General features: G+C 39.6%; 1 protein-coding gene across 1 annotated transcript in view; it reads right to left on the bottom strand.

The window, feature by feature from the left end:
- The window catches only part of rabgap1l (RAB GTPase activating protein 1-like), a 115,470-nt gene that overhangs the window by 19,338 nt on the left and 74,544 nt on the right, over window positions 1-21,588 (bottom strand). Inside the window, exons 15-19 of the mRNA XM_030083963.1 lie at window positions 17,671-17,745; window positions 14,484-14,609; window positions 10,807-10,950; window positions 6,728-6,769; window positions 842-970 (exon numbers count right to left, since the gene is read on the bottom strand). Coding sequence (XP_029939823.1) covers window positions 842-970; window positions 6,728-6,769; window positions 10,807-10,950; window positions 14,484-14,609; window positions 17,671-17,745 — 516 coding nt within the window. The remainder of the gene's footprint in view (window positions 1-841; window positions 971-6,727; window positions 6,770-10,806; window positions 10,951-14,483; window positions 14,610-17,670; window positions 17,746-21,588) is intronic.

Genomic DNA, 21,588 nt, shown 5'->3' with positions numbered 1-21,588 from the left:
ACCCTGCTTATACTGCTTGTGGTCTCTGGTGACCACAGCACATTCTCCAAATGCCAGCAGCCTCTTAAAGGTCAGAAGGAGGATGATAACACGAGTGCGCCCCTGAAAGAATCACCTTGAAAACATTACCTTGCACATTTTGGAGAAATAGCTGATTGTTATCTATGTGGAATTTGGTTCATCTACTGTGTTTCACAAACAGGAACTATATAAAGACATACAACATTATTCTAAACGGAGAAAAAAAGAAGCTGTAAAGCATAACAGCAAACAACACAAATTAGCTGCAGGTTAAACTTGTTTGCTTCCCCTCTCTGTCAAGCTTTTCCAGCACAACTCAGTCCCACTCACAGTGTTCAGGTCATGAAAGTTTTCCTCTGCAGTATTAAGTGCTTTGTTCTTTTATGCTTTGTGTTAGAGGGCTGTTTCAAAAATGTTTTGGAAGCACAGACAACAAGACAATACCCCCGGTTTTAGGAGGTGAAAACACAAATAAGAGAATAAATCTAAAGACTCTGTACATCCTTTTGGGACAGGTGTGATGTCCAACAAAAATGACAGAAAAATAACCTTTAACTGGATGTCAACTACATGGAGAAATAAGTCAAATTAAACATTTTGGCAGGCAGCAACAGTCTACACTTCTGTCCCATTGATTTTTACGTGTTTGTATTTCAGTGGGAGTCACCAAGGCAGGAATGTCTTATCTCCAGAATGATGTGTGTCTTTTTGTCCAGCCCGGGGGAATTTTACAGTGCAAACATTATGTTAAGTGTTTGTGTGAAAAAGGGATTTACAGTTAGTTTTCAGAAAAAGAAAGAAGAATTTTTTTTTTTCTTACCTTGATGTTGCATGCCTGCTCCATAAGCCTTCGAGCATTCTCTGCAGCCCTGTATCGCTTAGGGAGCTGAACTCTGAAGAACTTGAGAGCCCCTTCGAAGTCTGCCTGCAGAAGGTCTTCTTTAGATGTCTGGAGGAAGACATGAGTGGGTGGGCAGAGATGGAGGGTGGCGGGGACAGACAAAACATGAGACGGTTACCAACAGTCACACTCACAGAGATTCTTCTTAATGCTTTTCAATAAAAAGGCAGTTGACTGAAAAATCCAATTAATACTTTGAAAAGTGGAGGCCATCGTTAGTACTTTGAAAACATACTGATAAAATGGAACAAATGAAAGACTTTCAATACATGTTTTCCTAAATACAGTGCAAATAATAAAACAGTTATAGTAAAAATCTGCTCTTTACATGAGAGATAACAGTTTTGAAACAGAATGAACCTATCTAGGCCATTCTTAAACTCCCAATCATCGTTTGCTAATGTTGAGGTTTTATCTTACCTTTGTCATGTTTCTTGCTCTGAAGGGAAACAAATAATCTAACATTTTTCTAAATTTGTATTTGTTCCCTTCAATCATTGCAAACATGCTTACCTGGCATCTGAAATACAGGCAAATAATAGTCACCCACTCTTGATGTGTTTGCATCTACAGCATTTTCATTTTTGCTAATTAATCATGTGGCAAAGTTTTAAAAGCATGTTTTCTGGAATTTTGTCAGTAAGTATTCAAAACCAAACCGATATTGCCATCTTGTGGTGTAAAACTACACAGACGTGGGCAACAATTCAAAGAGTGTAAGACCACACATTAAGTATCATATAAATTTATCATATAAAGTTTTTACTGTTAGTTCTGTCTTTGGTAGATTGGTTTAGCTATGTTGAAATGCATTTTAAATGATGAAATGGAGGAATGTCAGTTCCCATAGCTTTTGGCTCCTGTTGAAAAACAGCTAGCCCTCACTTGTAAATAAAATTTCGGGTCGCCAGCAAAGTGGAGCACAATTTGCCACCTGTTGTTCAGTTATCTGTGGTCCTCAGGGATCCATATACAACCCACCATCACAAAATATGAAATTAATAAACAAATAGAGTTCTTTTAAGACATCCTTGACCTGCCAATATAAACAAAAGTCACATCATCATCCCTCCAAAACCCATGACCGTTGCTGCTTTAATTCTGCATTGGTATGCCTGCACCCTCGCTCTCTCTCACCGCCAGCAGCTTGGGGACGAAGAGCCGATGTCCCATCCCGAGGAGACCCATTACCCTGCAGAAAGAGTCCGGTGAAGCTTGGCTGCTGTGAGCTCCTTCTTCTGTCTTTCCCTCTCCATCCTCCACTGCCCTGTGCACCGCTGGAAGGGGCAGGTGTGGGCTAAGGGCCGGTATAGGGGAAGGAGACGGTGGAGGAGAGTGTGGAGGAGATGGTGGTGGGGTAGGACAGGGCGAGGGAGAGGGGTGGTCCCGCTCTGGGGCCAGGGTGGCAGATGACTCCAGCGTGTCGTCTGAAAGTCCCAGTAGGTTTCCCAGGTGATGGAAGAGAGGCGGAGAACGTGTACACTGACGGCAGACCGGCGGAGGTGAGCTGAACTTCTATAGGCCTTGAGATCAAACTTGTTAAACTGGCCAAGTCCTGGTGAACGATGGAGACCGACCTTTAGAGAAGAGACGCAGATACTGCTACAGTATCACAAGAGGCTGATGTTTGGGACGCCAACTTGGTGGAGCTCAGCTCAGCAGGCACAGTCTTCACGTGCAAGGCCTCTGACGTGAGCAGAGATAAATTTCATTTGGGCACCACAGAGTTCAGACAAGTGGACAAGATGATGGTGGGGGCCACTCAGTTGTGCCACTGTCAGAGTCCAGTGATGGTCTCTGGGTGCGACACGATAACAGTCAGAATATGCTGTATTGATGCTGTTTTCGGCATAATGCTGAGTGTTCAGCTACCTGCCAGAGTCACTCTGAAATCCAGTCACAATGCCCACTCTCATCTTCTTTTGGCTAACTCCTACCAACCAATTTCGATCCGGTACGCTGTTGCCTAGCAACAAAGCAGCCCAACACGTGGGCTGCTGTCTTGTCGAACAGCCCCGATGGCTAAGTACTCCACCTTTTTCTTGATTTCTCCCTCGTTGGCACACTTCAAAGACGCTGAGAAAATCCCCCTGAAGAGTGGCGCTACTGCTGAAGACTTGGTGCGTGTGAGACGACACATCAAAGCAGTCAATACAGTACCTTCTCGCCAAACAGGAGGCTGCTTCTTTTAGGAAGATGACAAGATTGTAGCTGTCTCTGACATGAAAAATAGCCTGAAATAAAATCAAGGACCAATATTTTATTTGCTTTCCTTCTGGGCAGGCAAACCAGACATGGCGGTTAGAAACAAGCTGTGGTCTGGTTCGCTTTAAGAATATGTCATTGCTGTGCATTCGGCAGATGACGCGCAGTGTGTTTGTGTTAGTTTATGGCTGAGTGGATGTTGAACTCACTGAGTCAACCCAGCAATGAATAAAAAGCCAGCTGAGAAGTGGTCCAAAAATGGAAAGTGTGAATGATCAGAGTCTCTCTCAGTCTTTTTGCTGCTCTCCTTCACTGAATTCAGTCAACAGCTCCAGCAGGGACTCCAACGACTGTTTCCCAGCAAATTTCCATCCATATCACTCAGAAGATCTTTAAGATGAGACGCTACTGAAAACAAGCCTTCAGTGAAAAGTCGCTTCCTCCAGTGAACAGCACAGGCTCAACGGAAGAGTGACTGCATGAGTGTGTGTAGCTGTAGTGTGACGAGTGTTGGTCCTGGCAAGCAGCTGGGGCGAGGCAAAGCAGAGAAGACACACTGTTTCTCATACACCACCTCTCTCTGTTTTTTTCCCCGCTCTCGCTGTCTCTTTCTTTGTGATGCTAATGGATAACAGCGAGCAGGGGCGACTCCGTTGCAGAGGTCTTGGTGGTGGGCAGAGGTAGCGTGTTGGAGAAATTCATATCCCGGCAGTAAAGAGGAGGAGAAGGTACAGGAGCACAAGGTAAAGAAGAGAGACAACGGAAAAGTAAGGCAGAAAATGAACTCCAGGCAGGCATCCGGGAAAGGTAAAAATGAAGAGAAAAAAAAACCCCAACAACAAACACAGAGCTTTTTTCCTTTAGGTCCAGACTGTTACTATTATAGCTTATGCTCCTGTTGTGATGTGGATGGCGATGGCTAAACTGGAGGGGGAGGGAGGAGAACACAGACTGAGGGAGGGGTGATGAGAGCGGAGAGCGGAGTGCAGGATGGGTGAAGGAGGGAGGGGGCCGCCTCGGGAGAGAATGCCGTCATGCCTAGCCAATGAGAAGCAGGCAGTGGAAGCCCCTTCCACACTCCTCCCTCTGCACATCATCATTTGTTCTCCATTTCCAACCAATGCATCCAGCAAAGCCTTATCTCTCTGACACACAGCATATATTACATATATTATTGTCACAGTATGGAGGATGGCTTTTCAAATCCAGCTGATGATATGATTCATGTAGTGAGAGCCTGAGCATACCTTTATGCCTGCACATTATTATAACTATTTTGATTTTTATTCTTTAATACTAATACTACTAAACAGGCATGTTTATTGTATTTTGTATATCTTGCAAAGATTTATTGAAAATGTAAAAATATATATAATCTTTTGCACAAACCATTTTTTCAATATTTTTGTGGTCCCAGAAATGTCTGCAAAAAAGTGAACTCAGGCGGACATTTTTTTCTAAGAATCATCTGTCAATATGACAAAGTATCATTGGTGTGTATCATTCAAATAAAAGAGAAACATAAAGTGCTTCTATTTTATCCTACAGTGACAAAATGTAAAAATGAATTAATCAACCGACATGAAAACTGCTCAAGAGTATGCTCAATGCTACAATAATACTTAAAATCCTTCTTCACCTTTCCCCAGCAGTACATTTTCTTCCGGTTTAGATGCAGTAAGTTTAACAAACTATTCATGTGAAACTGGCAATACGGTCCGGAAATTCAGCAGAAAAGATAAAGGAGAGAACAAATTGAGATGGTGTATCATTTTAGCATAGAGAGGTGGACAAAAACACGAGCCAAACACGTCTGTTCTACATCGACACATGAACATGATGGCTAAGCATCAATTCCTGTCCCAGCATGTCAAAGTTCCCACTGTAACGACTGCACACAAACAGATAATATGACAGTCTTTACTGAGTCTTATCGATCCAGCCCACCACAATAAGATCTGATAACATAACATAAGATGACATAACATAACATAACATAACATAAGATGACATAACATAACATAACATAACATAACATAACATTCAACTGTTCTCAACTCTGACAATAACAACATTCAGGCAGGCTTTTGACATTAAAAAGGTCAAGCAAGTAAATATTTTTGACCCGTTATAATGTAATGCGAAATGGGAAACCTTGAATATTGTTTAATCTTGATCTTGTTTTTTTCTTTTGAATTCACTCCAGACATCTGTGTTTCTTTCCTGGTGAACATCGTCACGTTTTGGACAAGCAGTTAGACAGATTACATATATTTGAATTACAATAGCCTCCATTTTTCATATTTAATTGCACTAAACCTGGATGTCCACTATCCTGCACTTTTTAAATGTGTCCCCGCTTCAGCACGACTAAATGTAATGTTGGAAAGTCGAAGCCCCTGATTGCAAGCAGGTGTGTTTCAACTGGGAGAGACCTAAAACAAGCAGGATGCAAACCCTCCAAGACCAGGCTTGAATAACCTTGCATGAAAATGACACTCAATTGAATATTTTCACCACCTGGTATGTTTGTGGGACGTTATGTTAACTTGTACTGTTCCACATCTTGAAGCCCTTTAAAAAGCACATATCCAGTTTTAGTTTCGTCATCTAAATTAAACGGCATCAAAATGCAGGGTGCAGTGTTGATGGCAGTGTTGCGGTGAGTTGTTTGACTAGTATAAAGTCAGAATGGTTTGTGTCATTTATAACAGTTCTCCAGTATTTCCACTTTGCCCAAAATGTGTCATTGCAAAAGCAAGCTGCCCTTTGTGACGCCATCTTCACCATTGAGAGCAATTTTCCCACTATCCTTCTGCAAACACTTGAATCAAGCATTTCAAAATTGATTTTTTTGAAGTGATCAACAAGAATGTTGGAGGTGCTCATTACCAATTTTTTTTTTTTTAACACTTTATTTCCAGTTTTGAGGGATTTTCCAGTTATTTAAAGTTGTGGTCTTCAACCTTTGATCAGCAGGTGAACAGTTTGTTTCAGACAAACTACTGTTTTCAATACATTGCCTGCTCAAAACATTTTGTTTCTTGTTCTCATTTCATCATTTCATCAACCGCAGGTTCGACTGGGCCCATCTCACATTATCTTGTCCCGGGCCCAGGCAAAGCTGTCTGCTGGCCTGACAATGGCAGTGAGGATGAAATTTCTGCAGTCCTCATATCACAGTTGCCCTACACTGGTTAATGCCCATTCACCCATCTACTCATCCATCCAACCATCTTCTGTACCGCTCCATCCTGTTCAGGGTAGCAGACGCTGAGGACAGGCACTCCGCTCATTCACATTCACAACTAAAGGCAATTTAGGGACACCAACTAAACTTTACAAATCCAGTCATAGTAGATGAGCCGCTCCTCCCCAAGAGGCAGGTTTTGATATGACCGCTAGAGGGAGACAAATGCTTACGACCAAACTACTCTTATGACCAAATGCTCCTGAGACCAAAATCACTTACTGAAAAAAAAAAAAAAAAAAAAAAAAAAAAGAAAAACTTAACAGGAACTTCTGAGATAATTTTTGCTTATTTTTAAGCGAACACATACAACATTTGTACACCACTGACTGGAAAAAGCAAGTACTAACCTTGAGGAGGGCCAGGGCAACATTGAAGATTATGTTCAGTCCCTGAAAGAGAAAGGACAAATAGTTATTATTACAAAAACACAAGGAACAAAATTATGAGGTGCAAGTGATACCGCAAGTTTCAAAACAATAACTTATATTTGATCTTTCCTGCATAGGCTACATTTATTTATTCAACATAACCTTTAATATTACAAAAAACTTCCAATATCCTGTTGGGGCTTAGATGCATTATTAGAGGGTGCCGTGTTTATTTAGCCTGGGATATTCGCTTACACATAGTCAATAGTTTGATCCAAAACTACCTGTGGATAAAGTACCACTGTTTTGAGACACTTACAAAAATAATAAAACATATAGAAGACATATGTAAAGATATGTAAGGTATTTGAGAATAAAAAGGAACATATGAAAACCAGAGAGTCTTAAAAAAACATGTCAAGTAGAAACCTCCTAAAATGTGACTGCTAGAAATATGTGAAGAAAATTACAAGCTTTTTAACACTCTTTTGATATTTTAGAAAATATGTAACAGAAATTCCTACACTGTTGCCAAAATTGTGTGTCCATACAGCAACTCTGATTTAATTTACTGTACAACAGATCAAAAAGGTGATTTATAGCTCAGGGTTCATCATTCATTTAAATTAAAAAAACAACAACAAACAAAACAAACATAACCCATTGTTTCAGAAGCATATACACAGCATATGGATATAAAAAATACATGAATCTTATGTTAAGATGCATGTATCAATCAAAGTAAGTTTAACTATCTGTGTGCATCATGCTGCTTCATTTCACCTCTGCACACATGCATGGGCACTGTGACAGTGTGTTTCTCCCTCATTACTTATTGATGTGACGTCTTGCAATTTTGGCACACAAAGAGAGTGAATGTAATACTGATGCTCTGCATGGGAACACCCGTCCCACTAGTCTCTGTGACAAACAGTTCACATGGCAACACTGTGCTAAAAATATCCAGATAGCTCTAAAAATAACAGGAGAAAGAGAAAAGAGGGGGCGCTCTGCCTCCACCCACCTGCCATCAAGACAGGCCTCAAGATGGTGCTACAGTGCAGAGGCAAGCTCAGAGGGCCATACGGGAGAAAATAGAGACAAATCTTCTCTAAACAAACACATTTGGAGAAGATGCAATCATGGGAAGAAATGATTTGAATGTACAGCAAAATGAGATGAAGTAACAGACGGGTACAACACAGGATATGAGACTCAAAGAGAAAACTTCAGAATCAGCTGCTAAAAGAAATGCAGCAAACCACAAATAACATATGATTCATCTACATTTACCTTGGTGGTACTAGATGGATTGTTGCACTGCACTAACCTAACTTCTTCTTGTGTGTCTCAGCAACAAATATACCGTAATCTATACAACCGTTTTTTTAAGGTATGACAGCCATGCAACAAAAAAAAAAAAAGAGTATACTTTGTTCATGTGACAGTAACATATCTAAAATATTCAGTATTAACTTACTCTCATGATTTAAATTGTAATTTATTAAAATGAAGTCAGAATTAAATTAAAAATCTTGACTGACATAATGATATATTCATCAGAATAAGAAAAAAAGATTTAAAAAATGGACAAACATGAAGAACAAAAAATAGCAGCAACATAAAGTAAGTAATATGCTATGAAAGGTATATGAATCAACTTGGTTTAGAGTTAAAAGGAAAATAAAATCAAGTTAAGTGCTTAAAAGATATTGAAAAAACAGAGTAAAAAGCTATATTTTTTTAATGAATACAACAATGAGCAAAATGATAAACAATAGAAACATGACAAAAAAAAAAAAAAAACTGTGGGGAGATATGATGTTGGAGAGAGTTGTGAAAAGGCAGACTGTGAGGGATGGAAGATGAGAGAGTCCCGGTTTGATTTGCAGACTCTCATCATACGGCTCATTGGGTGAGAAAGACCTGGGAAACTTTTAATTGTTCTGCCTCAAGCCAATGGGGAAGCAACGCGGGGAAGGAATGGAGAAAGTGAGAGAGGGACGGAGGTGGAAGGAAACATGCAGAGGATCTGACTTCAGTGTTCCTTCAAATAAAAACTTTATTGAAAAGACAAATGCTAAAGAAGTTAATGAAAACTCATGTAACCCACAGAGAGACAGAGAAATATCAGAGCGAGAGAGAGAGGGAGATGAATTTGGTATAAAAGTTGGCATGATCTTATTTTTGCAAGGAGTGACGGCAGATAAAAAATTAATTTGTTTGAAGAATAGGCTAATCATTTGGCACAGTTTAAATGATCTGGATAATATGTGTTAGTTAAATAGTGCTTCTTTCTTCATCTCACACAAATACAAGTGAAGACAAAGCCATATGTTCCCAGTGCTTACTCACTTATTACTCACCAGTTGTGTTAAACTGGACAAACTTTGTCTCATCTGAGCCAACTAAAGGTTGTGTTCAGCTCTGCCTTTGTCATCAGGCATCATGAACAAGACACTATAGATCAGAGGGTAAATTAACACACACGCACACACACACACAAAAACAAAACAAAACAAAAACCCTGGTGGAAATAACACTCATGCCCTTTGTTTGAGTGCTGGTTGTGGACAGTTTGTCGTTTGGCGCTACAGTCTGATGGTCCCAGGGCATCATGAGGGTGCACAATACACAGCTTATTTCAAGATGAGAAATTGTGGTGATAACTCTCATTGTGGCCTAAAAAAACAATCTTGTGTCACACAGCACAGATTATTTTGCAAACCAGGGATCATCAACCTTTTTGAGGCGGAGCTACATCAAGTGTGCCAGGTAATATGGAGGGGGATTTGTCACAGAGGTCTTCACTAATTGTCATCGTTACTGATAATAACTACTGATATATACATGAGAAGGGCCAGACTGCTGTTATCAGTGATTTATGGAAGGAAAAATACTGTATATTTCAACATGCATTGGTTATTTTTTGGTCATCTCCGTTTAACATTTAAATCAGCGAACACTGATTTTGTAGTAATTAGGTGTCTTTTTTTTTCAGGCCGGAAGTGAGACATGTTATCTGTCCTGACCACTATTTTCAAAACAGAGAGTTTATCAGGTGCCTGAGGGCACATGAATCCACTCCTTTGTTCAAGAAACAAACAAAATTCCTCGACCAAAAAATGAATACATATTTGTTCATATTTATGACAGCATTTGTTTAAACAAAACTGTAAAGTAACCATTCTCAATGATAGTTCAATTTTCCTGGAACTGCTGTTTCGTCATTTGTTTGCATTTTTGTTCCTTTTCACATTATTGCATTAATGTGCTACACCCTTTGTGTCTTCGCTCTTGTTGCTCATGTGTTCTCCTCTCTCTTCGTCTGTCAGCAGGTGATTGACTCCAGAGCCACACGTTTCTGATCTGCAGACACTGACCCCTCCAACCTAGCCAGTATGTCTAGTTTGCTGTTGTTCAGTACTCATATTTTCTCTCACAGCTGCCCTCACACCCCAACTGGTCGAGGCAGACGGCCGCCCACCTCCGAGTCTGGTGCTGTGGGAGGTTTTGACAATGTCGTCAACGCTTGCTCATGGGGGAATTGCTGGGTTTCTCTCTAGAAAACCATACGGAGTTGGCCTCGCCATGCAACGCTTCCTCAAATTAAAAATGCTATATTTGGCTACATTGATAAAATCGAGGTGAACTGCTTTACATCTGCTCTTTGTTGTCTCTGTTATGTCAAAGAGAGGAGATTGTGGTGATTTTTAAAGACCAAGTTGAGGAGTTTGAGAGTTACAAAGTACTTGACAGAAGGTAAAAATAATTCACTATGTGACTAGTACGGGGTTGTGCAATCCTTCTGACATCCAATTGTTGATGATATTATCATGAGTTGCTTACTGAAGGTTTACCTTAAATGCTTTTATCTTGGAGGCGGTCTTGTGCATTGTCTAACAACTGCCACCATCCATTTGCGTCCAGGTATTTTGTTCTTACAATTGTCATATTTATCTCTTCTCTACCTTTTTTGGTTTCAGATGGTTAATCCTCTTTATACTAAATAAATACCTTTCCGCTTCCTTCGGTTAAATGCAGTGTGGTGAATTTACCTCGCAGAGCAGCAGGTCCGTGATGTGGAACACCATGCAGAGGGGGAACTTGGCAGTGAAGAGTGTGAGGAACCACTGGGAGGCATACATGTGTGCCTCCAAGTTCAGCTCCTGAAAATGGGACCACAGGTCTGGAAGTTGTTCCTGAGGCAATGGGAACAGAAGCGACACATGAGGAGAGAAACTTGGAAGAAAACTCTGTGTGTGTGTGTGTGTGTGTGTGTGTGTGTGTGTGTGTGTGTGTGTGTGTGTGTGTGTGTGTGTGTGTGAGTGAGAGAGTGAGAGAGAGAGAGAGAGAGAGAGAGAGAGAGAGAGAGAGAGAGAGAGAGAGAGAGAGGTCTTGCTTGTCATTTTAATTTTACATTTATATCCCATAATCAAGCTGTGTAAATGAGATAACATCTCTCATAAAAAACACATTCCAGCAAAGTGAAGTTATAAATCACACATAACCATTTAGTAGTGCATCCTAACAATCATAGATGCTCTTTATACATCGCACAAATTGCTAAACCTCCAGTGAGTAGATCAAATGAAAAGAGGCATTGATAAAAGAGGACATTTAATTCACAAAATATGCAAATCTGTAACAAGCCACAAGTCAATGTATTTTAGTGGAGTGCTGCAGTCGATTATATATAACAGAGTACAACAGTTCAGAGCTGGGACAGACTCTAATACCAACTCTGATGAATGTAGAATACAGTTCCTACATTCAGGCTCCACTCTTCTTTGTCAGCAATTCCCTTAGTGATATTTCATGTTATTGTCTTGTTTTTCTTTTTTGTTAACTATGATTTTGAGGCAGACATATGGGCTCAGGAAAAAAATGGTATAGCTAATGCGTAGATTCAATCAATACAGCATTGATTCAGTACCAATACAAACCCCACTGACAGCCAACACTTAAGTTGACACCCAGGGTACAATTAGCTGAGAAACGGGAGGGATCTGCTCTGTGATTGACGAATCCCTCCCGTCTGATGAATTATTTTTATGGCGAGGAGGATGAGTCAACCAGAGGGTTGCAGAGGCAATGAGAGCAGAATTAGCGGAGCGATATTTAGAGGCTATTGATTTGAAAGTGGAAGACAGCAAGGTAGGTCTCTATATGTCTGCAACTGCCATATCTGTTACGCTTGTGGCTGTTCACCAGTGTTTATGCTAGAATTTTGACTTCTCACATTTATGTGACATTCAATTCTAAAACTGAGAATATCAACAAAATAGATCCTAGTTTTTAATTCTAAAAAATTCCATTCATTCCATTTGATAAAATCAAAGGAAATAAGGCATGCTGGGAAAATCAAGTTAAATGTGTGAAATTTAAGTTTCATTTCAAAATAACTTTAACTAATGTTTAGTTTTACCTAAATGTGTATGTACTGGTATTTGAGTAAAAGAAAAAGAATGATTGTGGACTTAATCCCATTGGTATTGAGGCAGTGCATGTTTAATCACACTCATTTGATTTATTAGATTCTCATATGTGACCAAAAACAACGAAGCCAGAAAAAAAACATGTCAGAACTAACATGTTTTGGGAAATGCTCTGTACAAAATTATGTCACCTCCCTTTTCTTTCTTGAGTATTTAAAAACCTTTTATAAGTGTATTCATTACTTGTGCCAACCATGCATTCAGTCAGGATGGCATGAAAGTGCTTGTGGGATGTCTGTTATGAGAAAAGTGAAAGTGTTATCAAATCAAATCGTGTAAATTAAAGTTCCTTGAGAGTAGCTTGCACAACACCAGCGGGGCTGACATGAATTGCGCGGCATTTAAACTTATGAAGCGGACAAAGTAACTTGATAACGTTTTTCAATTTTGAGCTGTAATTGTAGTGCCCCCCGAGGGTGAATCGTTTCAATTTCTGCCACTAAGTGGTGGGAATTAATCTTCAGCTACCATCCAAGGTGTCAGAGAAAACGTGTTCGGAATGAAGAAAGACAAAAAACACATGAAAGCAGATTTTCTGCTGATGGTTTTTTTTTTTTTTTCGACATGCAGGCATTAAACGAATGTGTGGATTTGTTGAGCATGAATCGAATCGATCGGAAAGACATAACCTCTGGTCCATAGGTTTGAAAACTGAAGGAATATATTTAGGCAAATTTACTGGGGAAGGATTCAACTGAGATTCCCAAGATGCACTGGGGCAAAAATTTATCAAGTGTATAGTGGAAACATTATATTCATGACTCACCCAAAATCTGCACCTTAAGTCAGTTCAGGCATAAATTTGATGAACTCCACTAACTACTGGTGTACTGGTCTATTGGAAGGTTGCACGTTCGATCCCCATATCTTGAAGTTTCCGAGAACAGCAAGCTGTGACTGTTACTAACATTAAGTGCTTCGCAGGCTGTTAAATCAGCAGAAAAGTGCTATATAAGTGTACTTCATTAATTTATTCCATTAATTTATATGAATTCTCTTAAAATGGAAGAGGTATTTTTCAAGTTTCCACATGCATAAACATGCCGGTATATTGTTCAATAATATGGCTCCAAGAGGCATACTTTCTCTAGAAAAATGTCCCAAGTCTAATGGGCAATGTAATAATTTAAACTGTGAAACCATCATGACATAATTCATACTATAACCTACATCAGCCATAACATTATGACTACCTGCCAAAATATTATGATGCAGTTGGTACCCTTCTTCTGGGGGGGGGGGGGGGGACAGCATTGACCTGTCAATGCATGAACTCTATTACTCTTTTAAAGGTGTGCAATGATATCCATCTCATGTCAAGCAGCAGGTCCAGTAATTAAGGCATTTGTGGCCTTCCTATGCATTAATGAGCCTTGGGCCCCTTTGACCCAGTTGTCGAGTTAAACGCTTTTTCTTCCTTTGATCACTTATGACAGGTAATGACCACAGCAGACCAACAGCACCTCACACATTTTGCACTCGTGCAGATGTTCTGAAATAGTGTGGATTAATGATGCACGAATCCAGAATACAAGACTTGAAACACGAGTCATTTAATTGTTTCCAGTCGTTCACTGACTCGTCCCTGCTACTGCAAGCAAAACAACTGCAAGGAAGAGGCCTCATGCCATGTCTATGATATACGAATGCTACCTTTAATGCATTTGTATAATATAATATGTTAGTTACTAAATTGTGGGAAAGCCAACTGTGGTTTCTTGTTGAGTCAATTCCTTTAATTTATTGAGTTTATTGAGCAGATGTGTTTATTGATGGTGTTTATTGAACAGATGAAATATGTATGGGTTTGAGAGAGACACAGTTTTCCCTTTGAGAATTTCTCTGTTGGTTTCCCTGTTTTAAAAACAGAGGTTTTAGCAGTACAAATTAAGTCAGCAAAGATTGGGAGTGGGTGGAGCTTCCATTGCTCATCATTTAATGGTTCCAGATGGTAAGCACTGGTATTTTTTCCATATATAAGCTGCTTCTTCACCAATCACCAACTGCAGAAAAAGTACCTTATAGTCCAGAAAGTATGGTCTGCAGAAATCTATAAACTCATGGCGAGTGATTTAAATGACTCGAAGACTTGATTATTTTCATCACTACTGTCAACCTTTTCCAACTCACACAATCCTTGAAAGCTAAGTGATCCAGTACATCCTTACAGTTTCTTTGTTACCTTTCAGCAAACAACTGCATTATAAACAACTATTATAAAGAATTGCACCACTGACCTGCATCAGCCTCTCCAGCTGGTAGAACTTGCAGTGAAGATCTTCAAAGTTGTTTTTGTACAGAGCTCTGAGTCCGTACTTGTACATGATATTCACCAACACGCAGAAGGCCTGCTCCTCTGGCATCTGAAACCAAACACACAAACATACGATAAATAGTGAAAATATCACCTTTCATTTCAGACTCAACAAAATACAGTGTCGATTTTCTAAAGTCTTGAAAACAAGAAATATTTTTTTCAGCTGCCATTGCAGCTGGAGTACAAGACTGTGATGCAAACACAAAATAATCAACATTTGTTGTTTAAAGTTTTGGTGACTTCACACTCTTAAAAGATAGACTGACACTGTTTAAATTCCAGACAGCCGAGTATGAAATAAGTGAATGTGTGAAGGACACGAGGGGACAAACTTTATGTATTTCCATGTGCACAAAATGTTTATGCTTCAAAGTGTGTGCTTTTTGTTGACCGTGTGTGTGTCTTGTTTGCATGGATGAAGATAAGAGGCATGAAAGGAAACCTAATTTTTTTTTTTTTTTTTTTTTTTGTGTGTATATGGGTTTATTTCTCCTCTCACACACAAACACACAATTGCAGAGGGGGAGGTGATATTTAATCAGAGTGACAGTATGTGTTTGGGGCTGAATGGGCTCCTGCAGGTAAGCCTGAAACCCTATTAATATTCCTGACATCTCCTCCATAACCTCTCCCTCCTTCTTCCTCTATAACCTGTCTGCCCGCTCCTCCTGCATAACCTCTTTCTTTTACTGCTCCTGTCCCCTTTATCTCTCCTTCTCCTCTGCTCCTTTACAGCCTCCTCGTTTATAACCACGTCCTCTGCCCTGTACTCTCCTTCTTCACATCTTCCCAGAGAACTCATAGCTCTTTTGTGTGACTCTACCACCTCAAACTACCTCCTGGTGACCTTTCCCCTTCTCTTCCCTTCCCCGCCATCTCACTCCTCTTTAACCTCTGCCGCCCTTGGCTTTTGGAATTCTACCAAACTTCCATCACTCACTGCAGCACTTGGGACGCCGCCTTCATGTGTTAACTCACCTGTCTCCCCTCCATCTGTCTTTTAATAACTTCCTCAAAACGAAATAAATAAATAAAAAATAAAGAAAGAAAAAATGTTTTTTCATTGCAACATGCAGATAAACAGCAGAATGGAAATCAAAACTTCCTATTTGAAAAATAAGTACATGTAAATGTGTCTATAATTAAATAATTTACAATTCACTGGTTTATTTGTATTATTTACTGAAAGCACAGCAAAAACAACCATTTCAATCATGAAATACATCTTTTCTGTTCTGCCTACAGGGCCAGATTAGTACATCACAGTGCCCTGGGCAGATACATTTAAGGGTCCACTAAGAGACACTGGGAAAATCCACAAAGTATTACTCATGATCATCTGCATATTTCTTTGATAACTGATACAGTTCAGCAGTTTGCTGTACAAAATGTTATAAAATGATATGTGAACAAAAGAAAAAATATGAACAGGTGTGGTCTGATAGGCAGGAAAAAGTCTTCCATTAGGAAAACAGTCTCGTTCATCTACAAATCCCATGTTGATTTATCCCACTCTGCAGACATTTCAATGTATGGCTTGTAAAGAAAAAAAAAACAGTGATGCTTTAAACCAGCCAAGAGTCCTGCCCCACAAAATAATCATCACAATTTCATGTTTATTGAGCCTGAAAACCAATGCAGCGTCTTCATGTCTGGTTTGGGTCTTTTCAGTCTGAGATCTCAGCCAATGAAAATCTGGCTACACTGTACATCTGCTTAAAGCAACTCCTTCTGATGCGACAAGGGGGTTTTCACCTATGAATTGTTAATAATTATAATTGCTGCTTTTAATATCATATTTTAAAAATGTGCCGCCACATTGCAAAATGTGGACAGACAAAAGAAGTTCAAAAACAGATGTGACATCCTTACACCAGCCATATACAAAGAGCAGCAGCACATGGTGTAAAATGGATCTGTAGGTTTTCCCGTCTTCTTTTTTTTTTAAACTGTGCTTTTAGATTGTTGTATCTGCCATACTCGTTCCTCATAGTCTCATTACTTTGCCTCAGTTTGTAAAGTCCAGGTTCAAGGATTCATGTCATGCTGATTGCAGTTTCAACCAAGACCTGTATTGCAGTGAGTAGGTTAAAACCCCATTAATCTTTCCACCACTTCTCCATCTGTGATGACAAATCTACAAACAAACAATATCTGAGAAATATTTTGCCTGCTATATTTCCTCCGCCACAGCTTTCTCTGCTTTGTCACCCACAGTTGAGGAGAGCTAAGGGGACCCATGCCCGTGTTGCCATGTTTTTTTAATGTGATCCTTTAGAAATAGGTCAAACAGCAGTTCAGGCCAACAGTTCTTTGTTTCCTAAGAATGTGATCTCCAAGCTCCCAAGAAGTATCTCCTTGCTCAGCTTTGTACTGTCTCACAGAAGCAGCGTACACTTAGAAAACACAGCATATTTTGCCTGTGCTTGACATTTTTTCCCCACTATCACCAATCGTCTATCTGGTGATTCCAATCACTGAATCCTGTCATGAATGCATGATGACGGCTTTGACAGAACAAGTGTTTACAGACACTGCAAGACATGGAACCAGTAAACTGAATACATTCCCTCATAACGTTTAAATTATTCTGGAGATATAAAACAAATAAACAGTTGACAAAGGGTATGTTCAGCACTCAAGCTTAGGTCTTGTAGCATAGTGCATGTAGCTCATCTCCATGTCTCACTCTTTATAGTTCAATACCACTGGTTTTCACCTAACTCATAGCTAGCTCACCTAACACTTAACACCAGCACAACATTTCACTGTCAGCTTTGACTTATCTACTGCCGTCATTTTTTTGAGATGACTTACTTGTAATAAAATACATCTCATGTTAGGAAAACAAGTCTCAATTTGTGCACTTTGTTTTTTTTTGTTTTTTTTGACGTTTTCTTTTCATGTTTTCAGCTTAGCTGCTTTTTTTCATCGTTGCATCTGCTCAGGCGGTAAGATGCACACTGTTAGACTGACACAAATAAATGGATTTTGGATGATTTCTATTTTACATTACATTCATTTTTTTTTAATTCAATAAATCACTGCATAGATTTCAATCATCATTAAAAGCACTGGACTGATGTGTATATGGATGAGTAACTTACATGCAGCAGGAGTACAGCAGCAAGAAATGACTGACCCTGACAGTAACCGATTTCCTCATCGTAGACGGAGTAAGCCTGGAATAAAAGGAAAAAGAAGGAATCAATTTAGGATCTGTCATCATAAACCTTTAGTGATTGACAAATGTGACTGCATAAATTATTAACGTATTGATTGCATATCAACAGACAAACAAAAATACATTAGAATGAATCTACACTTCCACTGTATTCAAATATTGAGCACAGAAGCCCTATAACAATGAACTCAATGCAAAGTACACACAACACAATCCATGCATTTTTCTCTTCTCCATTGTCAGAAAAGGGCTTTTGCATAACTCAAAACACAATTCCATCACTGACAGTTCAGACAGACATTCAGCAAATATAGCCTTGGGCTGCCAGCTTCAGGCAGAGGCGCAGAACAGGCTGCAATTTTTTCTTTTTAAGGTATTAATTTTCAGATGTCAAGTCACTTAAGTGAAATTAAAAAGTTCTGTGCAGCTGCATCCATGGTCCTATTTGGTGCAAAGGAGCGAGGTCAGTCTGGTAGACACACGAAGCACCTTTTCATACACTGCCGGGGGGACTTTTACCGAAAGGTCTGGTGAAGTTTTTTCTGTAAGTTGTCTGGTATATGATCAGACTGTAGTAAGGATGTACTTTTAAACTGAGGTGGTAGCCCAGTCAAAGCCAGTCAGTTGAAGATCAACTGAAAAAAAAATCTTGTATATTGTCTGCTCTAGGTTACAGAGGAGTACACAAAAAAAAGAATTATTATCAATAGCTGTGTTCATAACATACATTTTTTCTGATATTGTGAGCTCGCGGTGTGAAAATGTTTTTTTTTCTCCACAGCACCCAGATGCATTTCAGAAAGAACAAGTTGTCTACGCTGTCTGATTGTGGGAGCTAGTACCTTGTAGCTCCTGCAGTTAGTCCCATGTAATGTAATGTAAAGGCTGTCAGAACATCAGCTTGTACAGCTGACATTTCCCAAGAGCCAATTTTGCTCAAGCACAGTCTGTTTTTTTTTTTTTCCCTAGAGGAATTTGCCTGGAGACAGTGGCTGTGTCTTTGGTTTTCTCTTTGTCAGTGTCAGTCTCGCTCTCACTTCTGCAATCTATCAGGCTTCTATGCTCAGCATGCTGTGCTCCGTCCCTGAATGTAATAATGCCACAGCACTTTCAGAAACACATTTCATAAGGACAAGCACAGCAATGACTAAAGACTATATAATAAAAATCTGACAATCTGAGCTTGACTGTTGCACACTTTTACATTTGTTACTTCAATATCTTTCAATGAAATGACAAGAATTTGCCTTGTTGAAAGAAGTAAGGCTGCAGCATTCAGAAGACGAGGGATATGCATCAATTCAAATGTTCACTAAATTTGTATTAAGATTACACTCAACCTAGTGAAAGCAACATGTTGTTCAAGCTCCTCAGAAGTCAAATGTATTTATAGCTTTTCCACAGATAAATGCAGAGTAAACACACTCATGTCACAGAGAGGGGGAGCTCATAATGTTTAATCATGGTCAAAACAGGAGAAACACTGGGACTGAAATGTATGAGGAATGAAAATAGAGTCAGAAAAATGGCACCGATATAGTTATGGTTTTATATAAAAGACAGCAGCAGAAGTATTAACTCTGACCGATGCCTGTGGCTTTGTTGGTATTGCAGGTTGTCTTTCAATAGCAAGGTTGCAAGTTTGATTTCACATCTGAGCCCATGTGTCAAGGCGTCCTTGAGCAAGACACTGAACCCCAAACTGCTCTGAATGGATGGATGCTCAGCCTTGCACGTCAGCTGCCTCAGTTGTTGTGTGAGAGTGTGTGTGTGTGTGTGTGTGTGTGTGTGTGTGTGTGTGTGTGTGTGTGTGTGTGTGTGCGTGAGTCGATGTGTCTAACAATGTAAAGTGCTGAAGAGGTGGAAAAGCTCAAAGTGAAATCCATTTGACTCATTGTGCCTTGATTATGCTAAGACACACTCGAGTTTTAATTTCTTACAACACAGGTATATGCAAAACTGCTATACAGCAGTATTGTGAGTTTTTTTTTTTTTTTTTAACTACCACAGCATAAAAATCCTGACTATCTAACCAGAGAGGATAACCTTCAGGTGACCATTCAGGAGCAGAGCTGTCTCAAACCAGTTGTGTGCTGACACACCTCACCAATCATGCTAATGAGCAAACAGACATGCCTTTGGACAAAGTAAACAAAGATCCGTGGCTTGTTGGGGTGGGGGTGGGGATGGGGTGAGGGGCAAAAACCATTGGACAGACACTTGTTTACCAGGAGAAATCATAAAGATTTTCTCATACAGCTTCTACATCCTTGCAAGTACTAAGGCCTGAAACGCTTTCACACCAGATGGCAAACAGAATGCTCAAGTGACGATGCTTCAATCCTTTATTAAGATTAACCACCTCTACTGAAGCGTTAGTGTCCAAAACTGTGATGCAAATCCAAATGCGAATGGAATTTTGTGAAAATACAGAATGTAACTTTTCTTCATTTGGTGTGTTTCATTCAGTTGCTTTCTAGACCCGTATTTGAACTTACTGAGCTAGCTGTGGTTCAACATCAACCGCACAGAAATGGTTTCAGCCAGCTCAAACTGTGATGGACACGCTGGCTGTAACAGTGGTCAGACCTTCTAATGTTGGGTTAAAAGCGCGCCTACTGAAAATGTGTCTGAAAAATGAGTGCAGACTTCCAGAGCTCCACCACTGATCTGTTCAGCTAATTTGGGGTTTGATGTGGAGGTAATGGGGAAGTCTTAGGGAGCTGTCTGGAGTGTAATCTACAAAGTGACATGCTTGATGGAGTGTGGCATTCACACGTCCCAACTCGGCTGGGAGAAGTGCATGCAGACAGATGGATGGGGGAGGCCCTGGTGGGTGAAATCTAAATTTGTTAGCCTGAGCAGATAATAGACTCAGAAAGGAGGATTATTGCAATTTTATCCAGACTGTCTATTTTCTTCTGACCACAGAGTTGACGGAATGATCTGTTCATACATGTAAAGAGGAAATGTCTTTCAATGGTGTACAAGATTTTTAGACTTCATACAGAAAGGGAAATGGAAAAAGTATGACAGGGAGAGTGACAGCAGCCTGGGCGTAACATCAAAGCATGTTATGTGAAAATCAGCAGGGTTCCGTGGCATGGAGCACATGAATGAACCGACTGAACATTTTACCGCAGAAGTTATTAAAGAGATACAGAAATGATCTGAATTGAAAATAGACATATATTTTCAGTTTGTTTTTCTTTGTGTTCAGTGGGGCAAGCTATGACATTTATCCTGGTTATACAAGAACTAATTTCCCAGCTTAGGCATCTTATTTTGGGTGGTTATCTATGAAAACACAGTAGAGGGCATTTGAACATATCCATAAAAGTGACTCAACAATAATTTAACTAACTGGTATGGCTGATGCTTTCATAATCAATTCAAGTGAATGAGAAAATATATGAAATGTCCACAAATATTCAGTCCCACCATGAAACTGCATGGGCTGTCTATTACGAACAACAGAAGGTATGTTCTCCATATGGTTTCTCTTTTTCTCTATCTCTTTCAGTTTGATTATTCTGCTGCTTTCCTAGAGTTGATAGGCATTTTTTGTTAATATGGTTCCTCTCAACTTTGTCAAATTCTGCAGTTTCAGCATGTTTAACTATGAACACCAGCTGCTTGGGTCTTTGCATTGTAACACTGGTCATCATCATAGAGTTTAAAAGAATTAATGAACCAGTTTTAAGAATTTTTGTCTGGAGTAAAGTAAGAAGCTATCAGAAAAATAAAAACACAGAAGATACTAATTATCACAGAAATAACTAATGAGATATAGTAGTAGTTCAAATACTTTGTTACTGGCCACCTCTGTAGACAGGGCAGG

Source organism: Salarias fasciatus, chromosome 23, assembly GCF_902148845.1.
Source record: "Salarias fasciatus chromosome 23, fSalaFa1.1, whole genome shotgun sequence".
Lineage (NCBI taxonomy): Eukaryota > Metazoa > Chordata > Actinopteri > Blenniiformes > Blenniidae > Salarias > Salarias fasciatus.
Note: the sequence above shows the minus strand (reverse complement) of the source record. Positions and strands in the feature narration are given on the sequence as shown.